This window comes from Alternaria ethzedia (assembly GCF_023757985.1).
Source record: "Alternaria ethzedia strain BMP 0044 chromosome Unknown scaffold_35, whole genome shotgun sequence".
Lineage (NCBI taxonomy): Eukaryota > Fungi > Ascomycota > Dothideomycetes > Pleosporales > Pleosporaceae > Alternaria > Alternaria ethzedia.
The window spans coordinates 203,838-229,630 of record NW_026056228.1 but is presented as its reverse complement, the minus strand read 5'-3'; the positions used below and the strand labels follow the sequence as shown (position 1 = coordinate 229,630).

At 53.3% G+C, this 25,793-nt stretch overlaps 8 protein-coding genes across 8 annotated transcripts; 2 read left to right on the top strand and 6 right to left on the bottom strand.

The window, feature by feature from the left end:
- Positions 1–29: 29 nt before the first annotated feature.
- Positions 30–2,858, bottom strand: J4E87_009473 (uncharacterized protein; the record flags this gene model as incomplete). The annotated part of the gene is made up of 4 exons (XM_049381049.1): positions 30–1,368; positions 1,417–2,153; positions 2,220–2,599; positions 2,804–2,858. 4 exons carry the CDS (start codon positions 2,856–2,858, stop codon positions 30–32), a joined length of 2,511 nt encoding a protein of 836 aa, XP_049229270.1.
- A 7,534-nt stretch (positions 2,859–10,392) lies between these two features.
- Positions 10,393–12,102, bottom strand: J4E87_009472 (uncharacterized protein; the record flags this gene model as incomplete). Its single annotated transcript, XM_049381048.1, has 1 exon — positions 10,393–12,102. The coding sequence occupies one exon, from the start codon at positions 12,100–12,102 to the stop codon at positions 10,393–10,395; it is 1,710 nt and encodes a 569-aa protein (XP_049229269.1).
- A 361-nt stretch (positions 12,103–12,463) lies between these two features.
- J4E87_009471 (uncharacterized protein) lies at positions 12,464–12,717 on the top strand (the record flags this gene model as incomplete). Its single annotated transcript, XM_049381047.1, has 2 exons — positions 12,464–12,477; positions 12,528–12,717. The coding sequence occupies 2 exons, from the start codon at positions 12,464–12,466 to the stop codon at positions 12,715–12,717; spliced, it is 204 nt and encodes a 67-aa protein (XP_049229268.1).
- A 3,778-nt stretch (positions 12,718–16,495) lies between these two features.
- Positions 16,496–18,679, bottom strand: J4E87_009470 (uncharacterized protein; the record flags this gene model as incomplete). The annotated part of the gene is made up of 2 exons (XM_049381046.1): positions 16,496–17,435; positions 17,472–18,679. The coding sequence occupies 2 exons, from the start codon at positions 18,677–18,679 to the stop codon at positions 16,496–16,498; spliced, it is 2,148 nt and encodes a 715-aa protein (XP_049229267.1).
- Positions 18,680–19,145: 466 nt separating this feature from the next.
- Positions 19,146–20,395, bottom strand: J4E87_009469 (uncharacterized protein; the record flags this gene model as incomplete). Its single annotated transcript, XM_049381045.1, has 3 exons — positions 19,146–19,497; positions 19,562–19,900; positions 19,965–20,395. 3 exons carry the CDS (start codon positions 20,393–20,395, stop codon positions 19,146–19,148), a joined length of 1,122 nt encoding a protein of 373 aa, XP_049229266.1.
- A 487-nt stretch (positions 20,396–20,882) lies between these two features.
- On the bottom strand, positions 20,883–22,220 carry J4E87_009468 (uncharacterized protein; the record flags this gene model as incomplete). Its single annotated transcript, XM_049381044.1, has 3 exons — positions 20,883–20,990; positions 21,078–21,109; positions 21,167–22,220. 3 exons carry the CDS (start codon positions 22,218–22,220, stop codon positions 20,883–20,885), a joined length of 1,194 nt encoding a protein of 397 aa, XP_049229265.1.
- Positions 22,221–22,787: 567 nt separating this feature from the next.
- Positions 22,788–24,477, bottom strand: J4E87_009467 (uncharacterized protein; the record flags this gene model as incomplete). Its single annotated transcript, XM_049381043.1, has 4 exons — positions 22,788–23,405; positions 23,450–23,935; positions 23,980–24,250; positions 24,299–24,477. The coding sequence occupies 4 exons, from the start codon at positions 24,475–24,477 to the stop codon at positions 22,788–22,790; spliced, it is 1,554 nt and encodes a 517-aa protein (XP_049229264.1).
- A 208-nt stretch (positions 24,478–24,685) lies between these two features.
- On the top strand, positions 24,686–25,738 carry CDC21 (thymidylate synthase; the record flags this gene model as incomplete). The annotated part of the gene is made up of 1 exon (XM_049381042.1): positions 24,686–25,738. One exon carries the CDS (start codon positions 24,686–24,688, stop codon positions 25,736–25,738), a length of 1,053 nt encoding a protein of 350 aa, XP_049229263.1.
- Positions 25,739–25,793: the final 55 nt, after the last annotated feature.

Sequence of the window (25,793 nt, the reverse complement as noted above, 5' to 3'; positions counted from 1 at the left end):
ATCCCACCCCATCCCATCCCTCCTCCCCATCAAAGTCCAAACCTCTCCATCCCAACCCTAAGATCCTCCTCCGTCCCCAACAAATTCATAGCCCAAGGCGGCCTCTGACTCTTAACCACAAACCTCGTCTCACCAATCTCCTGCACCCTCCCCTCTTCCCTCTCCTTCCCTTTTACACCCTCCCGTCCAGCCTCCACCCCAACCTCCTCCCTATCCACAGGCTGCACCTTCTTAGTCCTCCTCTTATACGGCGGCCCCCTCCCCATCTCCGCCGCCTTCTCCCACGCCGTCTCGCACCCCTTAGCAATAATGCCCGCGCTCGCCCACCCCGTTTTCTTATCCGTTTCGAGCAGTCGGGTAATAAGCCACTCGCGCTGTCGCGGGTCCTGGAACGTGATTCCAGCGAAGAAAAGGGAGAGTGTTGATTCTGTTAGCACGGCGCCGAGGAAAGGGGAGAGGTCTGATGTAACGGGTATGCTGACGCTAGCCCATATACGGCCAATGAGCATGCAGTAAGGTGCTGTGACGGAGGCGCAGACTCCGGCGGCCATTTGCGCGGCGGGTGGCATGCCAGGGTGGGATCTCAAAAGGATGATTTTGGAGAGGTAGGCGAGGCCCCATAGGATGGATATGTCGTAGCTCCTGTGGAGGATGGCTGGGCCGAAGGGCGTCATATTTCCTCGGCCCTGTGCCTGGGTTCCTGGTACTGGTGGTGGGTAGGTGTCTTCTGGTAATGGAGCAAAGCCTTCGCTCTGTTCTAGAACTCGTAAGACGGATGTGTGGGCGTCCATTATGGTTTCCCATTCCGAAACTGCTTTCTCGTATAGGGTCGGTAGGTCGGCGTGTTGGGGGTTGGGTACGTTGGGGGTGGGGGGTGAGCGTTCGTAGTTTGGGTTTTCGTAGCTGGAGAGGATGGGGCCGGGGCCTGCGGAGGGCGCCATGCCGTAGAAATTGGGCATGGGTGGTGGTTGGCTTCGGGGTGGTCCTCCAGTCGATCCGGGTGGTGGGCCAAAGCCAGGTGGTGGCTGTGGTGGTCCTTGCCCTATCCATCCTGGTGGTGGAGGTCCTTTCCATCCTAGCGGCGGACCTTGCATCTGAGGTGGAGGCCCTCCAGAACCCGCATGCATCCGTTGTTGACCAGGTGGGCCGCCGGGAGGTGGCCCCATACTGCCAAAACCAGGCATACCCGGGCGAGGTCGCCATCCACCATCCGCTTCCACCTGTCGAAGTTTGCGAGTACGGTCTCGAACTGTAAAGTCTGCGATGCGACCTAGGAGGAGGATGATGTGATCGTGGGAGCCATAAAGGGCGTCGGTTCGACCGAGTGGTGCTCTTGGAGGACAATCGGACCATTTGCGGTAGGGGTTACTGCTTGATGTCAGTCGCAAGTTCTAGATCTAGACCGGAGTTACTTACATAAGACGATGGCCGCTCACAATGCTCTGATAAACATCATGCCTAGCATATGACCAATAGATATCCTGAAGCGTCTCGTAGCTCTGCAGATCCAATTTCACGGGTATGTTTTGCCGCGCGTCGTGTCTTGCGCCATTATCTTCAAACACCATTCCAAAGTCATCGTAGTTGACTTTCTTCCCCACTATCGTGCTCACAAGACCTTGATCTGGCATCAAAGCGCTGTCTTTGAGCCGTTGGTCGAACTGTCGTTGATCAAACAGCATCTCCGGATTCTGATGTGGGAATTGCCGTTCCATCGCAGTTTGCGCTGCTCGCATTCGTCTGTACTCACGCGTAAGTGACCGGAAGTCGAGCTCGGTGATCAGGCGCTGGGCACCGACGAGATGTGTTCCCCATTTTACGTGCTCTGCGGTCCATACTTCGTAGAAGGCCAGGAGCAAGGAAGTCGCTAGTGTGTTTGTTGATAGACGTTTTGTAGGGTTGCCGAGAGAGCGCACGAGGCGTTTAAGTGAATATGCATAGTGTTTGTATGACGGTGTTATAGAAGCACCTTGCAGTCTCGCAATGTGCAGGCTCGCAAGGGCTAGCATGGCGTGTAGAAGACCTTGGTGGCTTAGAGCCTTCAAAGGTAATGTATGTGTCCAGAGCCCTTGCTGAGCTGGGTGTGTAGTGCTTTCGAAGATGAGGGTAGGGTTTCGGGGATTTCGTTCGTACATCGACAGTGTAGGTCCGGTCTATGATATGTTAGTAAACACTGCCCAGTTCGGTAGATCACAGTCTAACGATCCCGTCAAACTTACCACATGAATGTAGTGCGCGAAAACCCTCGCAGTCTTGGGATTGCGCAGGGGGCTTGCTGCATACTCCGGTCTATAGTGCGACAGTAACCCGTCGTATAAGAACGCATCGTATCTTCTGATTCCAAGCTCATTGTAGTTCTCAAGGTGTATGCGACGGATGTTGCTGAATTCCTTGCTCGCAAGCAGAGCCTGCTCATCCTCGACTGTTTCTGCTTCAAACATCTCTTCGTCTGATTGAACGTCCCAGTAGTCGTCGTCTTCGTTTTCGATCGCAGCTTCGTCAAGGACCTGCGTAGGACTGACGTGGTCGTCGATATCGAATCCGCCGAGGAGAAGTTGCGGTTGAGGCCTTTGCTTTTGTGATACGGCGGTAGGTTGGTCTGTATTCACCACTGATCAGCCTGGAAACATTCACGGACATGTACAGATAATAAAGAGGAGCGTGCTGTCGCACCCGGGGTGACTTAAGGAACCCCAGGCTTAGAAGACATGCACGAATTTATGGATTGACAATGGGTTGGGACACGAAGAGAATAACGATAGTCATTGGGGTATATGAGGTTTTAACTAGACACGAGACATACCGAGGACAGGCTGAGACATATACTTTACATCTGGGGTTATATCATGAATGGGCATCTGCACAGGAGGATAGCTTGCGTGACTAAAGTCAGCGTGAGAAACTGCTGCTGGGTAATTGTGAGTTCCAACGTGGCTGAAGCTCGGGGGGCCTCCTTGCGGAGGGTGTACGGGAGCATGCGGATGACCATCATATCTTTGCATGCCCGGTGGCGCTTCCGTGTAGTGAGGATACTGGTCGCTTCGCGGTGATACACTCGAATAGTCCCGATAGGAACCTTCGGCTTGTTGGCTATCAGACCGGTAGGATTGTGGATAGTGTGGCGGGGGCTGAGGGACTGCGGCTTTCATAGCGGGTTCGTGGCTGTAAGGAACCGAGACTGGTGGATATGGCGCGCTCTGGGTATATTGAATGGGCGGTTGAAATGTGCCGTGTGAATCGTGCCTATACTGTGTCTGTGGGCTGGTGTGCATAGACTGAGGGGGCGGGAAATATGAAGCGGTAGGCGTATGACCATGTGGAGGGTGGTTTGGCGAAGAAAGCGGCTGTTGGTGAAGAGGTGATGGCAGAGGTTGTTGATGAGGCTGTTGATAAGCCTGATCGTGTGTGTAGCCATGGGTCACTCCAGGGTAAGCTTGTGGGGGTTCCAAAGGCCCTGAAGTTTGGTTCGCGTCCATGTGGGAGAAGTCGAAGCTACCGTGCGGGCGTGGCTGGATTGGACCAAGCATGCCCTCTTGCATGCCGGTAGTTGGCTCGGGCCCTCGATATGATTGATTGCGTGTGCCAGGAAGCATGGAGGTGTGATATTGGATGGTGCTGACAACGCCTGGGTGATTCGGCCAGTCGCCAATCGGTGGTTTGAAGATGACTCGTTGGTTGTAGCCCTCGCACTGGCGTTTGGACTTGATGCAGTTGTTGCAAGTAGGTCTCTCTTCACCACACTTTATGCGGCGTTTTCGGCAGGTGAGACATCCGGTTTTGGTCCTCTTTCTCATCTTGGAGTTGGTAGCAGACCCTGAGAGGCCTGTTGGTGACACATCGCCCGGGCCTCCCGAGATTGGGGCGGGCGCCATACTGTCCATGGATTCGAGTAAAGAGATAGAGGTAACAACAAGCGAGTCTGTAGCACTTAGTACGAAGCTACAAGGCCATATAAGGGAGGTAAGACTGGGATGACATACCTGAGTAATCTTCGATCCTGAGGAATGGGGGCACAAGATCGGCGGGCTGATGTTGGTCCGCTTGGAAGCGGGTACGGAGCCAAGATCGATTAACCTCGCAGCAGTGCCGATCTGAATGGTTGAATCCTGCGGGGCGCCAGTGACGAGGCAGTCAAGCTTCACGGGCGACTGGGTTAAAGATGAAAGTGATGGTGTCGTCTTGTAGGAATCCAGGGCTCAAAGGCAAGAACAAATCTACTCAGGGAGAGTCGATCATTCAACCCACGGGAGCCATGTGGAGCCAGGGCTTCAATGTTAGTTATAACGAAGTGGGGAGCACGCACCAGGTGTCAGAGGCCGCTGGGAAGGCCAAAAGGGGAGCGAGCGGCAAGCCCGCCGCTGTTCGTGGGTACGGAAGGCTGTACGTAAAATGATAGCGCGTCCACAGTACCTACATCAGGCATGGAATGGCCATAGGAGCAGAGGTGTTCTAGACTAGAATGGGAACTATACTTTTCTGGGGAGCGACAAGGTACATGGGGGTTGGATCAGGGTGGGCAACTGGAGTCGGATGCAGAAACAGCGGGTGCGGACACGGACTTGGAGTGTTCAGAGCAGGGCAAGAAGTCAAGTTCGATTCGGCAGCTGTCGTGCGAGGTCTCGTCGGAGTGCGTGCCAATGGACCGGGGGTATTGAAGGGCTTGCGCTAGGAGAGTGGGAGAAGAAAATTGGCGGCTGATCAACGGATCTGATGCCGGGTAGGCTAATGAGGGGGGTATGATGTTTTGCGTTGGACGTGGGTTCCCAGCCAATCTGCCCGATATAGACACACGACTGGCGAAGCGATGGGGGTGCTTTGGTTGCGAGCGTTGAGAGATGGACGGCGGGACGTCGGCCTGAGGAGCTAGCCTGCAATCACTTGGTGCGCTGCCGAGTTCGGAAGCGGCCACGATGCTTTGCCGAGGATCCTCACCCTTCTCGCTCCCACCCACTGCACGTCGGCAAAGCAACCTCTTTGACACTTTGCTCCACCCTGAAGCGTGCTTTGCCTGCTAGCCGCTTGGGCAGCTGTCATCAGCCTCAGTCGCGTGGAGGTTGCGTTCGTGTGCGGAGCCTGAGTGGAACGTGGGACTCGGGCGACAGCTGGCCATGCTTCTGTTCCCACGACACAAACCTTATTCCGCGCAAAAGACATTCCGTGTGCGACGCGTCTTCACGTACATATCATCCCAATCCATCACAGTGACTGGCCCAGCTGGAGCGGACGTGTACTCGCCCAGGTCAACAGCTGTGGACATTGCCAATGGCCTAGCTAGCCGCTATTGCTGCCAGGCCTCCAGGAATCGCGCAATTGCCACGGTGGTCTGCTCTGATTGCCTCTGATACATGGCTCTATCATTACCAGAAGCGGCATGGTGCTGATCGACTGATGGCGTCGTCTCACGCGCGCCGGCCAACGAGCTTAAGCATCCGCCAATTAACCTATACCATCAACCACCCTACCGGACCTTCTGTCTGGTTTCGCGCGTTTGATTCACCGAGCACCCCGGACATATTTCGACGTCACTGGCACAACTGCTACTAGAGTGGCCGGCATGCAAAGCATCTTCGCGCTGGTGGCGGCTCAGGGCAAGCTGAGCGGAATACCAAGCTCCGCAATCAAGAGCCATTGCCGCGGGGGCCCGCGCTTCTATTATGATTTTCGTCCAGGAATCGCGAACCCGACAGCTGGGCATCGTCAGCCTCTGATTGTGATGGCTCCCTGCCCACGAGTCGACTGCCTCGTCGACTGCCTCATTCAGGGCTCAACGGGGTCAAGGGAGCGAGGTACCTGTGTGCTCGGCGCTATGCCTCCTCATGCCATGTGCTGATGAGCGTGCGGAATGACGATCATGTGGACTTTTGTGGGGCTCGGAATACCTCTATTTCCAGTAATGGCCGCTGAACTTCGCATTCGACATCGCGGGTACGGATGCGAAAGAGCAGCCTCACCCAGCACGCTAATGCAGCATCTTCACACCACGATTGCATTAGTGCTGCGCGCATGCACGACTCAGGGTTGGCAGAGACATAATTCTGCCTTGTTTTGTTTTTCAAAGTCAGTGTCAGACGTTCACCGGGAGAACTGTCTACTGGTCCGCTCGGCGCAGTCGCGGTCTCTTGTGCTTTTTAGTCCTGGTATATCAAACGGGTCACCGGTTCGACGGCTGCGGGTACTCTTCCCGGTTATTGAAGGATCAGATGAAAAGGAAGACGTGCAAGTACAGTGACCTTGGGCGTCATTGTCAAGACCCTACAAACAGGGGTTAAGCCCAGGTTACCAAGGCGCTGGACCCGAGATGCTGCACCTCACATTTTGGCTGCAAAAGCAACAACTTTCCGAGTCATCGGTATGTCCCGATCATGGCTGTTTACGGAAGTGACCGAACTATAAAGCCAATTTTAGACAAGGCTCTCCAAGATAACGGGATGCGGTTGAGTTGCGGTTGAGCTTGCGGCGTGGTTAACCGGATCCGGACAGCCATTCGTGGATTACTACACCGGTGACGATCCGACGGAAGCACAGTTTGCAATTGCAATCGAGATGCAGGGGTCGAAAGAGTTCTCTGCTGTGGCTGCCACGAGAAACGGAACAGCATTGGGCGTGTAGTGGTAGGTGAACGGCGACTACTGAAGGCGCCTTGCTTCAATGGGCTCACCTTAGCGACCTGGACCCTAGATCCAAAGCTTGATTTTCGACATGGGCTGATGCCATATCTACGCCCCTCATCCGCTTGCCATTCTCGACAAGGGGATTGACAGCACTCCCCACATTTGCTAGTCACTTCTGTAAGTTATTGCGAAGTGCACGTGATCGAATAGAGGCGCTGACGTCGTGTTAGGGGCAGTATACACGACTCGCATGAGAAGATGCACGAAGTGATGCGGACATGCTCACCCGCACGCTCACGTCTAAAGCGGTTCCTTCGATGTTCGGTTAGGACATGTGCCATGCCGGGTGTTACTCACGGCTATTGACTGCGGCTGATGAGTGCAGCAAGGCTTTGTTCGCGCCTGCAATCTGAGCATCTCTTCAAAGCGACGCGGTCGCATCAGTTATCTCTTGGAGTGCTGCTGATGCTTCAGTACTCTGCCATCTCAGAGGTGTGCCCTTACATATGACGACAATATCAACTCAACAATTTAGTAGTCTGCAACCATGCACAATCTGACCCCGCAGCCTATATCCACTAGAGAGACGGTAGTTCCAAGGTAATTTCAAGGTAGTTCCAAGGTAGTTCCCGCGCGAAGTTAGTACGCGGTCGTCGTTGTTTGTCCGCTACCTTCTCAAGAGGAAGAATCAGCAATGACATGGCAGTAAAGTAGCAACGGCTGATATATCAAGCTTGCTAAAGCACAGTATGCTCTCGCTCACCGCTGTCCTCAAGCGCAGCCACAGGATACCGTGAACCATCTCAGGGCTGTAGCTTGCGCAGGTACACCTCCGCCGTAACGGAAGCGTTTACACGACACTGCTAGTGCAGCGACACCTGCAGCCATACAGCATCCCATATTACACGAGCGGATTTCACTCACGGCTAAAGCGAAGTTTCCCGACGCCACTGTCCACGCCACCAGCCGACAGCGTTGCCTCTTGCGAAACGTCCTTCACTGCACATGGCTCCCTTCCAAAACACCCGATTTGTCGTCATCGATCTAGCAACTAGCATGTTCCTACCCCAGGTTCTGGTGCTCGGGATCCTGCCGAAGGAACGGGGCGTATCCGAAGGAAGCTTCGGTGACATTGATCGGCTACCCATGTCAACGATCCTGGTAGGTTGCATGCATGTCATTGCAACGACACGCGGTCTTATATACAAGGGAAGTATCTCGCAGGTACGGTGCTGGCTCTATTAGTACTGCAAGTTCTGGTTTTCCAATGCACTCTGGCGCGATCGCAACAGCCACCGCAGTTGCTTCTGTCGAATTTCTCGAATGCCGACAATATAATAGCGCCACAACACCATTTCTTTCACATACGACCATAGGATCTTGAGACACAGCGCTTCCCGTTCGCTCAGCGGTACTTAAGCAAGATACCGGCGGATTAGTACTCGGGTGGGTGACCACCGGGGAATCCCCGCTGTTGTATGTTTTTTGTCTTTTTTTGCAATTTTTTACCCACCAGAAAACCTCACTACTATGCTTCTCTTTTTCTAACCTCGTCACCAAGAATTCACTCCGCGGCTGCTATCCGCGTATCCAGCGTATCCAATTTGGTCATCGCATCGAGACGTCTGGGAAAACAACCTGCATACCACTAGTTATTGCTTCTGCTGCGAACTCCTGACGAACTTCGCCACTGAGGCGCAGACTATTACTTGCTACTGCAACTAGAGTTGTTCTGCATGAAGAGTGCTCTTTGCTTCTCTACATTCCTTTTGGCAAACAGGTCCGGCAGACATACCCACACCAATCCAAACCTACGCAGCTGAAAATTCTAGCAGGGCGAAATGAAAGTGACGTCTAGACCAGAAGGAATTCCAGCAAGGCGGCGAATGAATACAGCATACAGCTGACGTTACGTGGTTTAGTCAAACAAGCTGCCGTGTAGTCGTCTTTATCGGCCCGTCGCATTATCTTTTCGTACCTGCATTTCCCCACTTCCTCAGCGACAGACTACAACATGCACCTCCTTCTAATCTTGACTAGTCCCATCGATGAGTACCGAAGTACGTTGCCGTCCAAGTACGTATGCTACACTTGCTTTTACTCGGGTCGAGAGCCTGCCGGAGTCGCGTCGAGCGTTACCCGACCATCTCCCAAGCTCTCTATGTACCATGGCGTCGATCGTCAAGACCCTGGTTCGTTACTGAACATCGTGCGTCTGTTATTGGGTCACTCGTATGCGCATAGAGACGTACTGTTTGACGATATGGTGTAGTATGGTGTTGGTGCTTTGCCTCTTGTGCCGCACGTGGCGGAGATCACGAAGTGCAACACCATTTCGATCCAACTTACTGCTCCCTATCTTCAAATATAGAGCGTGAGCAACATGTTTACACAGCACAAAAGATGACATCTGGATCGCGCATGACGATCCTGTCGATCTGCGCTTGCTAAGCCTACAGTAGCATCCCTCTAAATTACCCCTCAGCAGTTCAACCAAACTGCTGAACTTCGGGTGCAGTACCAGAATCACCAAGTGGAACGAACTGGGCTGATCGGAGCGAGCTAATCTTATCTTATGAGGAGTGAGCAGATCTGGGTTGACGACAAGCCGTACGCGAGATGGTAGAGGATTAGTTAGAGCGTATGTCGTATTTCCCTGTTTCGTCTCATGGATAGAAGATGAGAAACCGGATTGCTGAATTTCTGCAAAAAGAAAAAGATATCATTGGCTTCATGGTAGAACGGTATCTAGGTTACAGTGGATACCTAGGTACCTAGGTACGCAAGAGAAGTGACACGTGATCTTGAGTCTCTGGGGAAAATTGAATAACATACCTCACTACGACAGCAAGCTGTAGCGATGAGGATAGATTGCATAGAGCGCGCTTCCGTTAACCGCATATCAAAGACACCACTTCACCTTTTCCCAACATTCAGCGACTGACCATCACTCTCCGTTCGTTACTGCCACGCCACTCTCCACATGTCCTCCTCCTAGACTCATAGCAAACGCCCCTACCAACCCTCCTCCATGCTCAAACACTACCCACTTCCCACTTCCCAGCCGCTACAACCTTCAAGCTCACCAAGACCTACCAAAACACAACACCATGGGCTGCATACCATCAACCCCCAAACCCATCACTGCCCCCACCACTAACCCCTTCTCTATACCCCACCCTGATGCCATCAATCCTAACGCCACTAACGACCCACGACCATCCCGAAGAAGTCCGATCTACGATCCACCCACGTACACGGATGCCAGTAAGCTGAGGTATAACCGCGGTAGTAGCGGGGTGTATAGAGGTGCATCAGGGAGTGTGTATAAAAGCAATAGAGTGTCTGATGCTACAGATGTAGGGGGCGATGGAGGTGGTGACGGAGGTGGAGGTAGTAATGGGCATGATAATGAGCATAGTCATGATCATAACCAGGGCCATAGTCATGGACACGGTGGTGATAGTGGAGGGCATGATGGTGGACACAGTGGCGGGGCTAGTGGTGCAGGAAGCTAAGTGCTGTGAGCGATGAAATTTGATGAACGACGGAGATGGTAGGGAGCGAAGAAGTAGTGTAATGGCTCTCGTTTTGTTGTTGAAGCGAATTTGATTTTGGGTATCTTTGCGCCGTTGCTGGGTAGCCAGCCTTGTGCCTCTCCACTGTGCTTGCGACATGTGGTGGGCTCTCATGAGCCTTTCTCGTCGTTATGTTGTCCTTCTCTTTAATGTAAGATCATGTTTTCTCTGCTTTCATGCATGGCCGTGTCATGACGACCCCCTCACCGCATCATACGAAACGGATGCCCCTCAGTGCTAAACACCCAGCTATCCAAACTCGCAACCTCGACATCCGAAAACGTAAGCCAAAGATACTTCAACGTTTCCGCAGCCCAGAAGCTCTCTTGCATATCAACCCATTTATCCTCGCCCTTTGACTTTGTATCGTACACATCAGCCAGTTGTGCGTATCCGAACGGCGCTTTGCAATGCTTTTCCATAGCGGAAAAAGCTTCCCATGCCCATTCGCGATACCGTTTGTCGCCCGTTATGCGCCATGCGTAGAACAGACTTTCCACATACTCGGGCCGGCCTTTGTATGCTGGTTCTAGTGCCCAGATACCGCTAGCCATCGCTTCGCGCTCTTGACGGGCGGTCTCGGGGACAAATAGCGGGTCGTCGTATCCGAATTTGGGTATCCATGCCCATGTCTCTGGACCGATCTTGGTGGGTGTGGAGGTATACGAGTGGCGGCAGCCTTCGAGGAGCGCGAGCGCAAAGGTACGGAGGTAGGGTTCTTCGTAGAGTCTGGATGCGAGGAGGATGGTACCGGGTGCGAAGCAAGCGAGATGTCCTTGCTGGTTTTCATATTCCTTGTTGTATCGGCCGATGTAGAGGTGCTGCATGTAATTATCAGGCGCTGGTGCGGATCGGGAACTGAGGTGTTTGCGTAAGGAGTACGCCGCATCTGTGAAGCGGTGTTTGTATGTGCCAAGATGGGGATCTGTTGGTGGTGCTAGGAGCGTCATCTTGACGAGATATTCGTAGTATGAATCGTGTCCACCATCCCAGTGCCTCTGGCGGCCCACTGGCTCTCCTGTCATGATGTCGACAGGCGCGTCAACCATGCCTGGCCACGGTGTCTTCCACTTCGACCATACAAGTGGCGCCCACGCGTTCGTCGAGTTCTGCGTGTATGTTAGGTTGCCAGTCAATCTGGTCAAGACGCGGTTTTCGAGGATTGAAGAGCCAGTTCGCGCAGGGCCTATAGCGGGGTGTTGGTCGTAGCCGTGTTTGGTTGGGTCGTCGCTGAACACGAAGGAAGGATCTGGCTCTCCCTGCTCTGTTTCAAAGTCGACTCGAGGCCATGGCATGCCTGTGGGGGTGTCATATGCTGGAGCAAGCTTCCCCGCTAGGGTGACAGCATGCTCGAGTACAAGATCGCGTGCCTCTTCGCTCAGTACGTCTTCCGGAATGAGCCCGGTGTCATACATGTCCACAATAGACAGAAGCCCGCCCAAGTATCGTATGGTGGTCTCGAATGGGTCGACGAGGTCCTTCGCTTCGTTGAAGTCGATAGCGAGTATGTGCTCGAGAGAATGCGCCAGCTCGTCCCATAGCCCCATGAGTGCCAATGTGCTCGCTGAGTCCACGATGAAAGCTCCCCACCCATTCCTAGATGACGAGTTGCCTCCCGAAACAGGCAGGATGTCATCGCAGCCCCAGGCGTTCTCCCTGTACTTCCAAAAGGTATATTTCATGGCATCTCGCACGCTCTTCGCTCGTGCCTCATCCGCCTTGCCAGTCCCATTCCAATCCGCATGTTGTATCTGTGCGCCGAACTTCGGTATGTCCCTCTCTCGAACAGTCGGGTTCTGGAACTCCTTGATGAGGAGGTACAGGGTGATGACGATGATGGCCGCGAGGAGCTTGAACGACGACTCGGGATTCCGCTCGAATTTGGACTTGCCCCAGCGGCGGAAGCCGGGCATAGTTAAAGAGTGGTAGAGGCCTTATGGTGCTGGCGGAGGCGCTCAAGAGGCGGGTGGTAATAGCGCGCACATCTGCCCAGGTGGTCTCAGGGTGCGGAGCGGGTGCGGAGGTGCGGCGATCGATGTTCAAGATTCCAAGCTATGAGACCATGCTTGGCTCGAACGGGACGACTATTGTGTGGTGAATGAAAGAACGGTATCCAATGCGAATGAATGAATGTACGAGACGAGTTTACACATGTGAGCGCTGACGTCGTGTCGCGCTCGAGTCTGAGAGTTGCTCCAGGCTTGGCGCTGAGCCCTCAGCGTCGTCATCGCGAACTTTGCGACACCAACGCGTGTGCACCTTCTCAATCTCGACATGGCTGTCTGGCAGTACGTGCGCACCCTGACTATCTACGTTCCTACCACTAACATTGAGATAGGTGGTTCAAAAACATACCGCCCAAGACGCGCATGATCATTGGCGTGGGCGTCATGGCGTACGCGGGCGCTGGCCTCTACATATCCGACAAGGCTGAGGAGAAATTTGGCCTTACCCCAACCGAGAAAGATCGAGAGCAACTTCAAGACGTGATACCCAAAATTTCGACTGTCGAGAAGCGAACTTCATGAGGCACGACATCCTGTCCTCCATAATCTACATTACCTCATAAGTGACACCACAGACACAGTACGGATAACCGACCTATTGCATTTTTATGACAGCGAGACAAATTCTGACGATTTTCAGGCGCATACACAGCCTCGTTTCCACTGTACCACTTTGGGAGACCTATCCGGGTGGTGAGGCAGAGAAGCATCCTAATACAACTAAAAATGACACAACAGCTATGGTCATCTCTCGAGATACTGAATCACGATGGCGTTGTCTCGCGATGTGATGCTCAGGACAGAATGACGTCTGCCTACCCGAAATTCCTTCAGCCGTCATTAATTCAAATAATAGAGATTGACCGCTAGGTTGTATCACTAAAGATTTTCACGTCAAAGATGGAGCCTTGCAAGCGGCGAGTTCCAACATTTCAACCCGGCGTAGAGTTGAGCGAAATGACCGCTATACCGAACCTGCGTGCATGCGTCACGAGATGATCTTGGCGCTTACTTAAACTGCCCTGTCAACTCGAAACTGCAGCCTGATTGTGTTCATTGCCTGTACTTGAGTATCGCTTTCGATAGACGTGGATATACCACGCTGACTATGCCTGAACCAATGGGTCCTTCACCGTCGTTTGCGCATGAGACGAGGGGACGAAAACGCCACCGGGCAGATTCGACATGCAATCACTGTCGACCAACATCGGCGCGATGCTCCCCAACCCCCAATGATTCTGAAGGCCGATGTACCAACTGCATCGAACTGGAGGGGGAGTGCGACCGAGGAGAGGCTCGGAAAAGGGCGACTAAGGCAAGACGACAAACTTCAGACACTTGTGAACGATGCCTCGAGGAAGTCAGGGCAGGCCTTGCCCCGAACATTACAACGCCCTGTATCGATTGCAATGCGGCATTGCGGAAAGATGATATTCATGACGGCTTCACCACTGTTACCAACTCTGCCGCTGTAGGATACACCAACACAAGACAACCTCAAATCAGCACCGAAGTAGCGCATCTCTCAATGAAGGAAGCGCTCATGGATCAAATGGACGAATCTCCTGAGACACCCGGTCACTATTCAGACAACGAGAGAACACGGTCACAGTCGCCAGCTCACAGTTTCTATCATGGTGACTCGCCAATTCCAACGCCGGTCCTGGGGGTTTCAGATTATCTGCCTCGTGCTCTGGAATTCACACCGCCGTTGCCCGTCGTTGACGCAAACACTGTCCTTTATGGGAAAACCTTTCCAGATCCTAAACCTACGACAGACTGTGAAACCTATCAGTACGCACCACTCTGTGATAATGAGATTCGGCTTCTCCGGATTACACCTGGTTATTTCCACAGTCCCTTGCAGTGCTCCTTGAAGGTCGTTCCTATGGAGAAAATCACGGCAATAGTACACGAATTCCAGGCACTTTCTTATGCGTGGGGCAACGATCCGCCCTCATGCAAACTCCTCTTGAATGACCTTGCTAAAGTATCCGGGGGATCTTCTACAGCGCCGACGCAACATCTGACGTATCCCATCCGCAAAAACCTCTACCAGGCGCTGAAACATATTCGTCTCACAGACGAATATCTATGGCTTTGGGTGGACTACCTGTGCATCGAGCAAACAAACCAGGAGGAGAAGAGTCAGCAAATTCCAAAGATGCCTTCTATTTACTCCAGTGCATGGAATGTAATCGCCTGGCTTGGAGTCGACGACAAGCCGGGAGACGTTGAGGAAGCGGTTTGCCTGATACCGGACATCCTCAATCTCAAGGAGCTTAACCTCAACCTACGAGGAGCACGACATGATAAGGATCTTTTCTGCTATCGTTGGATAGCTTTCGGTCGCATTCTACAGCGACCTTGGTTTAGGCGCAGATGGGTGATTCAGGAAGTTGCCTGTGCAAGACGACTGTCTGTTCGCATCGCAGATAAGATTCTGAGCTGGTTGGATTTTGCAGATGCAGTGGAGCTATACTCGGATCATCTCGAGCAGATGCGAGCCCGATATTGCGATTCAACATTCTACAAGCAGAACCTTTCCGAATTCGATCATATCTACACCTCAGAGGCGGTCGAGCTCATGCGATTTTCGCGAAATGTGTTTCAGAGGTCCCCAGATTCGACCATTGCCTCAAGACTGATGTCTCTAGAGTCTTTGGTGCTGACAGCCTCGTCTTTCGCGGTATCAGAAGTCCGTGATACTGTCTACGCTTTGCTATACCTAGCAAGTGACATGCACAATGTCACTAACACTTCATCCGAGTCTCAAGTGCAGCATGTTCTTACTTCAGATTACTCCAGGAATCCGGTCGATATCTTCAAGGACTTCATCTGTTATAGCATCACCGGATCAAATTCTCTGGATGTGCTTTGCCGTCAATGGGTTAGTTGGCCGCACCAACAGGGGGCTAGTTGGGATGCGTACAGGGCAAAGTTTGTTCCCAGCTGGATTGGACTAGCAGCAGTAGTTGACGAAGGTCGCCGCCTTCCTCTCAGGCCTCGGACTCGTTCGGCAAGCCTCCTCGGGCCCGTGGGCTCTCCGATCTATCACGCATCTCATGGTGTTACTTTCTATGGACATACAATACCACCAATCATGCAAAACATCATCCAGCTCGATGGCATGGCATTAGGGATAGTAGAGTTGATCTCCGACTTTCCTGTCCATAGAGGGTACCTCAAAGACAATTTGCTAAGAATGCTTGGTTGGCGTGGCACTTTAGACAAGGGCATCGATGATCAGCTCTGGAGAACCCTAGTTGCAAATCGTAATCCGGATTCGAAGGTAGCTCCTACCTGGTATCGACGCGTTTGCGCCTTGGCACTCACCCAGCTCAACGACCTCGGCGATCTAAATTCACGAGCTCTAATAGCCGATTCTTCGCAGCCAAACACATTAGTCGACTATCTCAAGCGCGTACAAGAGGCGACCGCTAATCGGAAAATCTTCCGTTGCAAACGTCCCGATCGGGTTGTTGGTCTCACGGTAGCTCAAAACAGGGCGTTGGAAAACATTGTGGGGCTAGGACCAGAGCTTATGGATTCTCAACATCGAGATTTTGTTAGTATCTTGTATGGTTCCTCTGTACCTGTGATCTTGAGAGTAGTCGACGACGACAGATCGAAAACCGATAGCACTTATCATGTCAAGCTTGTCGGACCCTGTTATGCACATGGGCACATGGAAGGTGAGATGTTCGCAGGTATGGGCGAGACGGAGATCAAGAACAGAACGATAAAGTTTAGCATTCATTGAACTTTGCTTGGATGTATCGAAACATGAGCTATTGTACAAATCTCTCCGTTCGCAATAACACGATGAATAAACGATCTGCTCTATTCCTCGCATCTCCTACTTCCACTCTTTCGGCCACTTCTCCCTATCATCACTATAATCCGGCAAATCAATCTTCACCACCGTCTTTTCTTTCCCATCGCCTTCCTTCCTCTCATTCGCCAACAATACATCTACCAAGAACTTCCTCAGACCTGCTGGAGTCTTATTCGTGTACACGCCTGCAAAAGTACCCAATCTCCTCCATTGATTAAAACCTTTCAAGCTCTGAGTAGTCAAGGGGTCCTCAGCAGCCCAGGTCTGAAACGTCTTCTTGTAAATGCGCTCGAGATAGACACGTGCCCGATTTGGCCATATCAACTTCTCTCCAATATCGTCGAGCAGTGAGTCTTTCACGTCGGACGGAAGTTTCCTAGCCCAGAGAATGATATCAGAGTCTGGCATTTTGAGAAAGTCTGGGGATGGACGCTTGGTTTGCTTAGCACCGGGAGTAGGTGGCTAATCGGATGCCGCAGCAGAATTGCTTTCTTCGGGCTCTTCATCGAAGTCCAAGTCCAAGTCGTCTGAGTCACTTAAATCCATGATGTCGTCTTCCGCCATCTTCGCCTTCTTGTGGCCACCCATGTTATCTTCGCCACCGCGGGATCGCTTGGCAGCTGCCGGCTGTCTTTCGTTGAAGACCTCATACCTCTCCTTCATTCTCTCTCCGATGATATTCGGGATTTCAGTCAAGGTCTTGCGATCCTCGTCGGTGAAGAGATCGGAGTCCTTGAGCCATATATTGGTTAAGCGATCGTCAGACTCGTCGGTGAATGTAGCGCCGGAAAGAACCTGCAGTATTGCCCTCATTGAGATACCGTCTTCTGTGGCTTTGTTACCGAGCGGACATCGTTCGATAAGTTCGAGATTGCTTTCTCGCCATAGCTTGATTTGCTCGGAGGGTACTGCTTGCTCGTCGGCGAAGTCTGCGGGAATATCGGTGATTGTGTCGGGGCGGTTGAGCAGAGGGAGGTAAGAGCGATGCGGTGGATTGCTAGTGGCTGGTGGAGGATCATCGCCTGGTGGAGGGTCACCGCCTGCTCGAGGATTGCCAGTTGCAGCGCGTGCAGCCGCTGCCTCTTCCGCTGCCTTCTTATCCTCATCCTTCATCGTCCTCCAGGCTAGTCTATAGGCCTCTTCCTTTGTTGTGCAACCTCCATAATGACGAGGATGCTCTCGAATGCGTGCGCGAAGTATGTTTTTGTATGTTTGGGTGTTTTGCGGATCGTTCAAATCGTAGATGTAATTGTCGTCTTCATCGTCATCGTCTGTATCCCAAACATTCTTTTCGGGAGGAGGAGTTGGGCGTCTTCCCCCGTTACCACCACCGGGACGGGATCCTCTGCCACCACCACTACCACCACCGCTGCCACCACCGCTACCGCCGCCACCGCCATGCCTATTACCTCTAGCCGCATGTTTACGGAATACGTACTTATCGAACAACCTCGGCGTATCTGGCTTGCCTATTCGATCCCGCCAAGCGGTTGCCACCCAAGGCGCAACGACCTTGGGGTTCAGAATGCGAAAGACATCCGGTGTCATCTTCAACGAAAGCTCACCAGCTTTGGCATCTTCCTCACTCTTATTCTGTATGATCTTCTGCATCTCCACTCTTGTGTACAGAGAATCAAAGGCCAAGTCGTTACAATGTCGTGTCTTATTCCGCCTCCGGAAAGCAGCACCCAGATGGCGTAAGTAGGGCGACGAGTCTTTGTACAGATATTCGAGAAAGGCAACGACGTACGGGCCGCACGCTCCACCATCGGCCTGAAAGCTGTTGTCATCGAACTGGTGCGGAACATATTTGGCGGTTTTTGCATTGTACATTCCTCGCTCAGGCCCGAGAACCTGCTCGATGGCACAGAGAATTTTGCCGGCGACTGTTGCCGCTCTAGACATGTCGGGGGGAAGCCGCTCTCTCTTTCCGTTGATGGTGACCAGTCTGATGTTGCCATCGATCCAGCGTGCTGTCTTTGATTCTTTATCGACGACTAAGAGACCCCAGTGATTGCCGATAACTGGAGGACCTTCGGCAAGCTCCTCTTCTTCTTCCATCACCTCGCCTTCTTCGACTCCTTGAGTACCTGCTTCTCGAGCTGCCTTAGCTTCTTTAGCTTCCTCTGCTTTTCTCGCTTTCTCCTTATACCATGCGCGTTGCTCCTTAGTTGTTAATGGCCCGTCATTGACAGGCACTACAATATAACGCTTTGAATCTTTTAGTGTCGGCTCAATGGTAACATCTTTGAGCAAGTCCTCCATGGTGCAATTTCCGTTACCCAAATTAAACAAATCCCAACCCTGGTAAATTGGGAGTGCGCAAACGTTTCCCCCCCTTTTTTGCGCAGTCAATAGAGCGAAGGCAACATCAAGACTACCAGCCTCGAGCCAGCAAGCAGGGTTATCGCCTCTTGTAGTTGTGATGTCCAAGTATTCCCGGACTCCGATCTCGCGAGTGTAGCCATGCTCATTCTTGAGTTCGACTAGACTAGTGCCTAGCCAATCCTCGATAAGTTGGTCGTCAGACTTTGGTGTGTCTGTTTGTGTGCCTTCATCGTTGCCAGTAGACTCGACCGCTGGTGTGCCTTGAATATCATCAACTTCTGTCGAGCCGTTGGCGGTTTCTTCTGGAGTGCCTGTCATTTTACGAAAGCTTTATTTGTGGTGTCCTTTTGATGAAATCAACGAGTGTCATAGATCCCGCGGACGTATATGCCTGATATGTAGCATCTTCCTCGAGTTCTTCGAACAAAGCCGAAGATGCTTGAAAAGAGGACGGCATGCGACGAACAAAGACACCAAGGTAGATAGCAACGCCCTTTGTCGAGTATCGGACGACACCATCATTGTCCGAGTCTCTTTCATGTCCGTTTTGGGATGGCAAGTTGAGCAGCTGATCTAGTCGTTAGCAAAGACATGAGTATAGTCGATTGTAAGAGGAAGTAAATATCGTGAATCGTTAATTAAGTAGCTAGCGAGATGTTCAATATGCCATGGAAGTGTCAGCTACAGAATACCGAGGCAACGACGGATATAGACGAATACCGGGAAAGTGGTAAATACCGATCCATACTGCCGGTACACCTCCTGGCACCTTTGTCACACCCGTCTATCTCCATTGTCTTGCCGGCTCTGGCGGCACAACATCTCCATCCCTGATCAGATTCGCCGGATCCGTGAACGGATTTGTATGCGCTTCTAGGTCCTCGGGCGACGCTCGTGATGTCGCGGTCTTCGGCTGCTGGCCTGGAGTACCATCGATGAATGTGAGACCGAAGTTGTTCAGCGGAACAGGCGTAGCATGAGCACCGAGACTCGAAGAAGGGAAGTCGCGAAGGTTTTGTTGGGCCGGAGTAAGGGAAGAAGCGCCGCTGAGATCGTCTAGTCGCATGGACTGTTGCGCGTCTGTCTTGCGGTTGATGTATGCAGCAGCGAGCGCGAAGCCGAAGTAGATAGCCATGCTGTTGTTATACTGATTAGCTTATTTCCCAAACATCACCATCCATTCATCATCGTAAAACTTACCAAACCGCTCCCAACAAGCCCAAAACCTCACAACCCCGTTCAATCCCCTTCGCCCATCGACTCCACCTATCCAACGTATACATCGTCTTATCGTATTGCCAACACGAATCCCTAGTGAGAGCCACAGTGTGCTCCAACCTATAATCGATCTTGCTACTGGGGAAAGTATTCATCCAAACAGTGCCCAAAGCGACCAGCACGAAGTAGATGGCGAGGCAGGTAGACCAGAGCATGCCGGCACGGTTGGAGATGCGTGCGGAGCGGTAGTGGCTCCGAAGGAGGAGGAGGAGATCGACGACTAGGAGAAGCGGGTTGAAGATCAGGATTGCTATGATCGTGCTGCGAGGATGTTGGTTAGCATGTCTTCATACATGGGATAGTACGACAGAAAGACAAAACTTACAAGACCCCTCCCCTCTCTTTCCCACTAAGATACTCGGGCCCCGTCAGCCCCGGGTCCGTACTGTTAATCCCAACATCCATTCCATGCCAGAACTTCTCGCGATCCACATTCGCATACAGCACCGGCAACGTCTTCACGTCGCTAGTCAACACAATCCCATACGTATCCCCGTATATCCCGTACTTGGTGAAGTCAAAGTTGCTACCGGCATCTACATTCAAGCAGTCGACTTCGCTTTGGGGAGAGGTGAGTAGACGATGGGCCATGGCGACGCACAAGCCGAGTTGCGCGACCGCGAAGAGGATAGAGAGGAAGAGGAGGATGTCGGTTGCGAGGCCGGTGCGGGAGGGCCAGCGGGTGGAGCGGGAGTGAGTGAAGAGGGTGAGGCAGGAGCGGGCTTCCTTGAGGGGGTTCGTGCGGGGGGGCGCCATGATGGCGTTGTTGGTGGTGAGAGGTTTGTAGTCTGGTGTCGTTTTTGGTTAGTGGTGGGTGTCTGTAACACTTATCTGAAAGTCGAAAGGACGAGAAAGAAAGGTGAGCAGGACAGGATTTATCCATCCCTCAATCTCTCAGGGTCTGTGGTGTCGTCGTCTGGTAGCGGTACAGTGAGTACCGTGGGTGTGACGCCGGAAGCGAGGGGGAGCCATGATACCATCTTCAAATGTGAGAACATGGGCTTGTCGCATCTCTGAAAGGAAGCGACGACGATAGCGTCGCCAAGAAACCACGCGAGGCGAACGGGAAAGAGCGACCGGTCGGAAAGGTATCAACTTGAATTGGCAACTACATAGAAACATTGATCGGGCTCGGGGCTTCGCAGGGGGTGTACATGCTTGCGTAAAGCAAAAGGACAAAAAGGGCTCATGACAGGGTAACAAGGAGATTAAGATCGTAATCAAAAGAGGTATTGCAAGTTGTTTACATGCGGCTGCGATAGGGCCTAGGGACAGCCGGCTGGAAGAGCCTATCCGGCAGCCTGTTTCCATACTGATCGAAGCGGTAGTCCTCCTTTTGTTCAATCCACATCTGCCCAGCAAGTTAGCCTTGTGCTAACAGCTAGAGCTTGCTACCGTAGGGGCGGGGCGGGTAGCCAGCAGTGTTGTAACCACTCACCTCGCGGTCGGCGTAGTTCCTGTCCAACGGCACTGGTTGTGGATTTAGTATTTCTTCGTCGCCAAAGCCCGCGTCTCCTTGGAACCTACGCGAATAGTGCGCTGCACCAATGGGTTGCGGGGCGCCGTATTCGGCGTACGCAGGGGCTCGAGGGCCGTACTGACCTGGGCGTTGGGCGCGCGCGTTGCTCTGCATCCAGGAGTCGCGCTCGGGGAGACGGTCCTCGTACGATTCAGGGCGGCGGCCAAGGGGCTCGGGGAAGCGCGGGTTGTAGGTGCCTTGAGTCTCGATGGGGTACTGAGAGCGGTAGTGGTCTTCCTGCTGGTAGCGCTCGTCGTAGTGGGTCTCGTAGCGGCCGTCACGACCTTGTTGCTCGAAGTGGACGTCGTGACGGGGAGCAGGGCCGCGGTCGTCGAAGTGCTGGGGTCCGCGCTGGTGTTCGTCGATGTACACGTCGCGACGCTCTTCGTAGTGAGCTGGGGGCTGACGGTCGCGCTCAACCCAGACATCGCGGTGCTCCTCTACGTGTCGCGGCGGCGCGCCATCACGCTCGACCCAGACATCCCTCTCGATGTGCGTCGTGTGGGCGGGCTGGGCCTGAGGCTGGGGCTGGGGAGGTTCCTGATGGATGTCGATGTCGATGTGCGTCTCCTTGGTGGTCGCCTTGGGCTTCTTGGGCTCCTCGACTGGCTCCAGAGCAGTCAGGTAGCCGATGACCTCGCTGAGACTGGAATGCGCGATGGCGAGCTCCTTCTCCCGGTTCTCGAGCTTCTCCTTCTCGCTGAGCAGCCAGTAGACGCGGTGCCGCATGCCGATGCGGCGGCCGTCCTCGACATCGCCGGCGACGCGTTCCGTGTGCGGCGTGATGTTCTCAAGGGCGCCGCGCACGTCGCGCATGCATCCGTAGACCCACTTTGACTTTTCCGGGTTGGCCTCGAGGATGTCGTGGATCTCGCGGATGGACAGCAGGCGTCGCACTTCGTCGAGGTCGGATCGGACGCGGCCAATGATGCGCACGTAGACGGCGTTGGATGGGCCAACGTCGCGGACGCGCTTGGCCTTGGTGAGGAACTCGGCGAGCTTGTAGGCACCCCCAAGGGCACCGGCGGCAGCACCGAGCGTGAGGATCTCTCCTTTAACCATGACGGGCGGTGAGGTGGCAGCTGCTGGGAGCTACCGGCTTGGTGAGGGTGATGTTCAATTGAGTGAAAGGGTGCCTGCGTCTCTGCCTGTACCTGGCGCGAGCATCCCGCGCAGGTTCAACCGGCGTGGAAAGTGGGGATAGGCGCTTTGGTGAGGTGTGAAGAGAGCAGAGTTGTTGTCGCTCAGCTACTCAGGGCAGCATTGACAGGGGCCGTAGCTGTTTAGTGTTATTCGGGGGCTGGGTGCTAGCCACATGGAGGCGCTCTAGCCTGCAGCTCGTCACTCCTCGCGACCAACCCGAGGTCTGAACTCCCCCAGAGCTCCACCCTACGAACATGTGGCTTCCATCGCTTGCAACCGACGAGCTGATCGTGTTCATCGCGGAGATCCAGAGCGGTGAGGACACACGCTGGCCTCGCCCAAAAACTGCCATTTGTCTGCGGTAAACAACATCTCCACGTCTTGTTTACTCCGTCCTGATACGCGCCTGGATCATCCCAGCTCGCCATGTCAGCTCCACTCGACAACGCACCGACCTGCCTGAAACTTGACACCCAAAACCTTGCTTTATTTACCGTACTTCGCAATGAACGCGCGAACCTTGGGATCGCTCAAACTCAATTCACTGCCCTCTGCATCCAGCAGCTCGCGGTCCTTGTTCTCCAGCTCCAGCTCCATCGCCTTCAACTGCTCGTCCAGTTCCGGATCTGTCAAGCTAGCCCGGTGGAATGGTGCGTGCTTATATAGCGCACTCAAGATCGCCCTCAGGTCGGTGTCTTCTTTGCTTGTTCGTTCGGCAATTACATCATGAGCCGACGTCGCGGTGGATTCGTAGTGGCTCTGCAGCTTTTTGCTTCGCTCAAGCTGAGCTTGTTGTAGAGTGTCCTGCAGGCTTTCAATGTTGTCGTGACTGAATGATATGCCCGCATAACGAAGCGCGTCTTGCAGTGTGACCGGAAGGTCGAGCGTCGATGTAGGCTTGAGCTTCACCATGGGTGTAAAGGCCGACGTGTCAGACCTCATGCGCTTCAATACGGGAGTTCCAACCGGTGGGTGTGTCTCCGGTATACGCTTCGCTGCTGCTCCTTGGACGTGCGCGAGTGCTTGTTGGAACTCGTCAGTGTCCTTTGTGCCAGTAGTGACTATGCTCAGACGCTTGCCCATATACTCGAGGGTTGAGAGCACCTGATCTGTTAGTAATAACTTGATGACACTTGAGATGTACTTACATAGTTGAGCCAAGCCGTTCGTGCCTGTGTTCTGTCCCTATCCTTGCGCTCCTTCATCTCAGTCATTGGCTTGCGTATCTCATGCTCGACGACCATTTCAGCAACAGATGCGATCTCGGAGTGAAGCTCTTCAAGCTCGGCCTGGAGGGCGGCCTTTCTCTCTTTGAGGCTGTCTTCTGATTCCTCCGCAAGGCCATTCTGGGAGTCACCAGATGCATTGGTAAGGAACACAGTGTCGACGCGAGCTTTGATCTCCGCCGCGCGGAAAGAGATAATAGCCTTGCACCACTGCTCCATCGACTTCTCGTCCTCGCTGACTTCAGGTTCCGTAACAATCTGCGATACCAGCTTAGGAAGTCGGCTCAGAATTTGGTCGTCGGATGCAAAGCGTTCTGACAGGTAGCCTTTTAGTGTTGACCTTTCAGAGTCAATTTCTCGTTGGGCGTCGGTCATCTGCTCCGTGACCGATGCAACGACATCGTCAACCTACTAAAGTTAGCAAAGAACCATCCATGGCATTTGGGACTTACAGAGACGTCTAGTCGAGACTTTTCCTGACCCTCCTTCCTTCTTCGCTCGTTCCTTGCATGCTCGACATCCAAGTTGGGCTTATCGAGAGATTTAAGCTTCATCAACGCATCTTTTTGACTCTCCAGAACTCTGCACTGCTCTTCGATCGCAGTAGCAGAGCTCTTTAGCGATTCAATCGCTGCAGCGATTTCGTGGTCTAAGATAGGTCGGATGGGTTCACCGTCGCTTTCGTACTGGTGTAAGAGACCCTTCTTCTTCAAAGTCTGGTACCTAGAACTTCAATTAGCAGATACCGAAATAACAAAATTTCGCACTTACAGCTCCAGCTCTTCTTTGCTCAGTAAAGTGTCTTCGTGGAGGTACTCGTCGACCCACGCCGCAGCTTCGTGCTTTGTATCCGCATCCTCAAAGCCCAGAAGAACGTTGTCGAGATCTACCTTCAGGCCTCGCTCTTCCACCACATTGAGCAGATGGTGAGCTGCTTGTTCTTCTTCCATATCACCCACGTCTCATTGGTGTTCTTGCGGTGTGAGTGTTCTGTGGCAGATGCGAAAGCAGTTAGGTCAGCGACATTCGATACGGCGCGCCACACGACCCACTCGCGCAGTCGCGGTTCACGGCACCCTTCGTGCTTTCCCAACGCGCTCGCGACTTGAACTTTGACTCAGCACTACGCCCATCCAAACTCCCCACTAGACCACGAAAATGCCTCCCACTGCTCTCGAGCCCGTAATAACCCCCGAACCTGCCAAAGAAACCGCCAAAGAAGCCTCCATCCAACCCACCCCACTACCCACCACCGCCATGTCATCCAGCAACCCCACGCACGAGGAACACCAATACCTCTCCCTGATCCGCGACATAATCCAAAATGGCGAGCACCGCCCCGACCGAACCGGCACCGGCACCCTCGCCGTCCCCTTCCCACCCCAAATGAAATTCGCCCTCTCGCGCCCATCCACCGACCCAACGCAACCACCCACGCCCATCCTCCCCCTCCTCACCACAAAACGCGTCTTCCTGCGCGCCGTAATAGGCGAACTCCTCTGGTTCGTCGCGGGCAGCACACACAGCAAATCCCTCTCAGAAGCCGGCATCAAGATCTGGGACGGAAACGGCAGCCGCACCTACCTCGACAGCGTCGGCCTCTCCCACTACGAAGAAGGCGAACTAGGCCCCGTCTACGGCTTCCAATGGCGGCATTTCGGCGCTGAGTACAAGGGACATGCGGAAGACTACACAGGCCAAGGCGTCGACCAACTCGCCGAGATCATCGATAAGCTCAAGAATAAACCGTATGATAGACGGATTATACTGAGTGCGTGGAATCCGGCGGATATTAAGAAGATGGCGCTGCCGCCTTGTCATATGTTTGCGCAGTTTTATGTTAGTTTTCCGGGACATAAGCAGGGGGAGGAGAGACCGAGAGGTGTGTTGCATAGTTTGTTGTATCAGCGGTCTTGCGATATGGGTCTTGGTGTCCCGTTTAACATTGCAAGTTATGCGTTGCTGACGCATATGCTGGCACATGTGTGTGATCTCACGCCGGGCACTTTTACGCATACAATGGGAGATGCGCATGTGTATTTGGACCATGTGGACGCATTGAAGGTGCAGTTGGAGAGGGAACCGAGAGAGTTCCCAGAACTGAAGATAAACAGAGAGATTGGGGGCAGTATAGATGGGTGGAAGGCGGAGGAGTTTGAGGTGCTGGGGTACAAGCCGCATGCGAGTATTGCGATGAAGATGAGTGTGTAGGATGTATACGATGTATGACGAGTGTAGGAGCATGTCTCCACCACATGCTTTTTCA